Source organism: Galeopterus variegatus, unplaced genomic scaffold (assembly GCF_000696425.1).
Source record: "Galeopterus variegatus unplaced genomic scaffold, G_variegatus-3.0.2 Scaffold835, whole genome shotgun sequence".
Taxonomy (NCBI): Eukaryota; Metazoa; Chordata; class Mammalia; order Dermoptera; family Cynocephalidae; genus Galeopterus; species Galeopterus variegatus.
Window position 1 is genome coordinate 45,069 of NW_007726946.1, and position 5,731 is coordinate 50,799.

At 45.5% G+C, this 5,731-nt stretch overlaps 1 protein-coding gene across 1 annotated transcript in view; it reads right to left on the reverse strand.

The window, feature by feature from the left end:
- Positions 1-4,183: 4,183 nt before the first annotated feature.
- The window catches only part of LOC103590527 (ATP-dependent RNA helicase DDX19B), a 65,104-nt gene continuing 63,556 nt past the window's right edge, over positions 4,184-5,731 (reverse strand). The window contains exon 13 of the mRNA XM_008572768.1: positions 4,184-5,280. Within this exon, the coding sequence (XP_008570990.1) occupies positions 5,219-5,280 (62 nt within the window). The 3' untranslated portion in view covers positions 4,184-5,218. The remainder of the gene's footprint in view (positions 5,281-5,731) is intronic.

Here is a 5,731-nt window from a genome sequence, read left to right on the forward strand (position 1 = left end):
GGGGGGGGCGGGGGGGCGGGTGTGGGGGGGGGGCGCCCGGGGGGGGCGGGGGGGCGGGTGTGGGGGGGGGGCGCCCGGGGGGGGCGGGGGGGGGCGGGCCCGGTGGCGCAATGGATAGTGCGCCGCTTGGGAAGCGCAGCGGCACTCCCGCCTGAGGGTTCGGATCCCACATACAGACCGGTTCCCGCTCACTGGCTGAGCGAGGCGTGGGAGCAACACCGAGGGTTGCGATCCCGTTGCCGGTCCCCGGTCCAGTACGGGGGCGACACTGAGGGTTGCGATCCGTTGCCGGACACGGAAAAAGACAAAAAGACAAAAAAAAAAAAAAAGTCACCTTAACCAAGTGACCAAGGTTAACATCATCAGTCTATACTTAAACAAATACATAATTAAATAAGTTAATCAGTGGGAAGAAGAAACAAATCTCCCTCACAGAATTATAAATAATTTATGTAGCTACTCTGCCCTCACAGAAGGAGAGCATAGCCCCCGAGTACTTAGGTGTGGGCTGTACAAAAAAAAGTAGCTTTACAGGGATTACCTCATCCAGGTGATCAAGGTCAAGAGCAACAGTGATGAGTCATATTGATCGTATGAACCCCTGATGCGATATGATGAAAATGCACTTTACCTCTGGGGTCTTCCTCCCACAACCCATAACCCCAGACTGATCCTGAGAAAAACATCAAACAAATTCCAGTAGTGGGCATCCTACAAAATACCTGACCAGTACTCCTCAAAACTGTCAGGGTCGGGGTCGGCCTGTGACTCGGGAGAGTGCGGTGCTGATAACACCAAGGCCGCGGGTTCGGATCCTATATAGGGATGGCCGGTACGGTCACTGGCTGAGCGTGGTGAGGCCGGTCTCAAAAAGGACAAAAAAAAAAAATCCCCTTACTGGTCATCTTTAAAAAAAAAAAAATAATAACTGTCAGGGTCATCAGTGACTAGTCTGAGAAACTGTCACAGCCAGCAGGAGCCTAAGGAGCCATAACGATTAAATGGAATTTAGGATCCTGGAGGAGATGCTGGAACAGAAAAAGAGCAGTAGGGGAAAACTGATGAAATATGAATAAAGTGTGGGCATTAGTTAATAATAATGTATCAATATTGATTTCTTAATTATAATAACTGAAATATTAACAATAGAGGAAACGGTATGGGATGGGGAAAGATATGTGGGAACAATTTGTACTGTCTTCTCAACTTTTCTGTAAATCTAAAACCATTCTAAAAAATGTCTATTTAAAAATTCTAACAAAAAGAAAGGAGTCAAGGAGAAGTGTCCAGTAGAGCCACCCAAGCAGGAACATCCACCTTAGACTTAATAGCAAGAAATAGTTTTATTGTATGAATCTACAGAAATTTGAGTTGTGATTTTATTCTTGTCCTTCAAATGAAAGCATTAGGATTAAAAATCTGGTATTCTTATTTATTGAGTTTTATTTTTTAAATTTCAGTGACTACCTTTCTTACTTCTCAAATTTCTAATCTTATGTCTGCCCAATGATATGCTTGGTAAACTGGCTCTGAAAACAAACAGAAACCCCTGACTCGTGGCATTTGCTGATTGCTATGGTGTAAATATTCCCACCATGGCCAATGTGAAACTACCAATGGTTTACAAGCCGCTCTAGTGAGCGGGCACACCACTGCTTTTGCCAAAATTAACTTCATAATTTCTTGCTCTTTTAAAAAGTGAAATGTATTCTTTTCTTTTTTTCTTTGAGCATCCAAATATACTTAAAGCCTCTTATCAGGCCATTCCATATAATTTTTTATCTGGGGTGAATTTGCTTTGCTGTGTTTTGAACTTTCTTAGTATTAGATTTGAATTTAGATTTTCAGGTTCATTTTAAAGCTTTTCTTCCTGATTTCCTCTCCCAACATACATATCAGTTGGCTGGCTCATAGCAGTTGGCTCATCCAGCTCTCCATCTTCTTTGGCTGTTATTCTAGAACCAGGTCTGTTCCTATCCATCAGTGATGTGGGGATGTCACAGAAGCAGGTGGGCAGTCAACAGGACAGCATCACTTAACTGTAGCAAGGTGGAGTCTGAGCATTCCTGTCCCTTTTCTGGGTGTCTTAATGAGTCTCACCACCAACAAGGGGAAGTTTCAGCCCAGTGCACTGCAAGCAGGGAGCCTGGCTTTGGTTCTGGCATTTCCTAACACCCTGCAGCTAGGCTGTTTCTGGAACAGAGCCCAACAAGCTTTTGGCTTCAGCCCTGCTTACCCTGCGTTTTTGTTCCATTGCTAGTCCATGGAAACATCTCTTGCCTTTATCAGATGGCGTGTTTTCTGTTTTTACGTTTTCTGTATCATGACTGCGTTTGGATCAGAGCAGGTGTCAACGCGTGGGCTGTCAACTGTTGCTCTGACGGTCTGGCCTCCTGTCTCCCTTTCCAGCACCCACCTCACCCTGTCCCCTGCGCCTTGCCGTAACTTTCCCCCACGTGGGCACTCAGTCTTTGGCCTGATCCTGCACAAATCTGCTCCCACCCGGAACTCTGCTATTCTCGCCTTCACCCCGTCCCCATGATTCTGCCTGCAGGCCCACAGCTCTGACACGCACTCACTCTATTGAACCATGATCACTCACAGCCAAATGAGCCAAACATTTTAACACCTAGAAGAATTTAGAAATTTACTGCCCAAGAGTAGCTTCTACAGAAAACGTGGGTACTTTTTAAAATAGTACTGTGATGAGGACAGCTCTCCTAGGCATGACATGAAATTCAGATTTCCTTAAAGTAAAATCTGACATTAATAATTAAATTTTGGGGGCCGGCCTGTGGCTCACTTGGTAGAGTGCGGTGCTGATAACACCAAGGCCGCGGGTTCGGATCCCATATAGGGATGGCCGGTTTGCTCACTGGCTGAGCGTGGTGCTGACAACACCAAGCCGAGGGTTAAGATCCCCTTACTGGTCATCTTTAAAAAAAAAAAAAAAAAATTAAATTTTGGGGCCTGGCCGGTTAGCTCAGTTGGTTAGAGCACTGCCTTGTAACACCAAGGTCATGGGTTTGGGTCCCTGCACCAGCCAACCACAAAAAAAAAAAAAAAATGGTTAGAGCACTGCCTTGTAACACCAAGGTCATGGGTTTGGGTCCCTGCACCAGCCAACCACAAAAAAACAAAACAAACAAACAAAAACTTTTGTGTAGCATTAAACCTGGGTCTGAGTGCAAGTGGTGTTTACAACTAATTGATCACAACCAGTCACAGATTTCTTTGTTCCTTCTCTACTCTAGCTGCTTCACTTGACTCAGGGAGAAAAAAAGTTTGTAAAGAGAAACTAGGAAAACATTCACCACTCAAGACAAAGTCTAATTTCCCTAATATACAAAGGTTGCTAAAAATCATTGAGGGGGCTGGCTGCTTAGCGCAGTTGGTTAGAGCATGGTGCTGATCACACCAAGGTCCAGGGTTCGATCCCTGTACCAGCCAGCTGCCAAAAAGCAAACAAACAAAAACAAAAAATCACTAAGGACTGACAATCCAATAATAAATGAGACAAGAATGAGCCACTCCCCCAAAGAGAAAATACAAATATCCAGTAAACTGAAAATTTTCCAAGCCTCATTAAATAAAAAAAAAAGCAATGACGTCACCTGTTTTTGCTACTTAATCTGGCAAAGTTTTAAAAATTGATTATAATATAGAGTGTTGGCAAGCAGGTGAGATGATAGGTATTTTTGTATTACTGCAATAATGTAAATTGGTAAAAACTTTTTGGCAGGCTTAATTGACAATGTATTAAAATTTTAAAAGCTCCCCCTCTTTGACCCAACAATTCTACTTCCACGAATATATCATAGGGTGAGTCTCACCGGTGCTTAAACATAAGGACAAAGGTGATCACCCACTGTAACAGCAGCATGTTGGAAACCCCCATAGGCCTCTCACTGTAGGAACCATGGAATTAATGCTAGGACAGCTACACACTGGAATGACAGCCATTTTTCAAAGTGAGGTAGATCTCTGTGTCAACATGTCAACTATGCATGAGTCAACAAGTCCAAGATAAAGCAGGTTGCACAAAAGCATGAGTAGAATGTTCACATGCTTTTGTAAAAGAAAAGTGGGTGGGTTGATGCAGAGAGCAGGTAATATGGTGGAATGTGTGCCGAGCTGCTGGCAATGGCGGTCTCAGAGAGGTGGGGGCAAAGCACACAGTCACTTTATACACACACGCACACATTTTTTAATGAGTATATATCAGTCTAATAAGCAGAAAAATACAAAAACAAAGCATGATTAGTAAAGCGTTTCTCATAATTACTTTAAAATGGCTTAACATAATGAATGATGCGTATAGCTATAATTTATCTGTCCTTATTCATACTATGTATGAATTAATAGAACCCATAAAGTCCACCGTTACGGATGAAGAGCATAATCAGAGTTTTCACTTGATTGTAACTTCCTTTCCAAACTGCTGCTTGGCTCCAGGCATGCTGTGCCAGCTCAGGGATAACTCACTCGGCCAGGCGTGTGTTCAGAAGATCACCCGGTATCTCCTGGCTGAGCACAGGGGCCTGAGCAGATGAAGCAAGTGGAAGGAGAAGGCAGGCCCAGACCCTCAGAGGATTCATCTACCCTTGACAGACCAATCACTCTCAGGAGGCTGAGATTCAATGACTTCTGTGTTTCTCCCCAAATCTGAAGTTTACAAAACTAGCCAAGATGCTCATCAGGAAGAAACAGGGATATTGTCTGCCACAGACCAGCTGGAACATCTCTGGATTTTAGGAGAAGGAAAACGGTTCCAGTGAAGGAACCGAGGGGCAGTGCCCAGGTCCCTGCTGCAGCTTGCTGGCTCCGTCCTGGCCTCTGCCGCACCACTTCTACCTCCATCATTTCTTTAGGTGCTGGAGGCTGCTCCCACCACCCCTAGCCAAAAAACAGGCAGGGGGTCCTGGAACCAGCCATTATCAATAGCGACCAGGTTACCCTAATGATGGGGGAAAATGTGGCTTAAAAATAGGAGGAAAAATAGGAGGAGAAATTTTCCAAAATGCAAAAATTTCTATCTATTTTCCCTCATTATTTGCACAAATTTTTGTTAAGTCCAAACATAATTTAAAATGAGGTAGGTAGTTTCTCTCTTCTCATGCCTTCATCTTTGTGGTGACTGTCAAGGCCTGGGCAGTGAAAGCACTGGTCTCCCAAACAGGGCAGTGCCAAGGGTGGGCCCCAGTGATGGTGCCACTTCTCAGTTGGCTATTTTCTCAATCTCGTCCAAATCATCCGTGTCCAATCTTTCTATCTTCTTATCTGGGGGGAGGGGGGGTAAACAAGATTTGAAAAGAGATTAACATGGGGTTACTGTGGACATTCAGCTGAAGCCACCCAGGAAGGGGCAGCACAGCAGGGAGAGAGAATGACAGGGCTCTGCCCTGCCCAGGAGTGGGACACACCTCGGGCCACAGCGATCCTTCGCTTGCCCCCAAAGGCTTCCAGTGCCTGAGCAACAGGGCCCTGGTCACTGACAGCAACAGTCAGAGCCCCAGGCTCCCTAAGCCCGGCCACAGGGGAACTGTCATTCGAGTCCCCGAGTCCCGAACTCTCCAGGTGTGCTGCCTGAGAACTTCCACACTGGAGGAAAGGATGTGTGCACAGGGACAAAGGCCTCTCTCAGGGCCACAGGAAAACCTATCCTTTTCTCCTCCTCTCCCCACTGACTTCTCCCACTCAGGAAAGGGCACCAGGCAGAGGACCCTCCAGG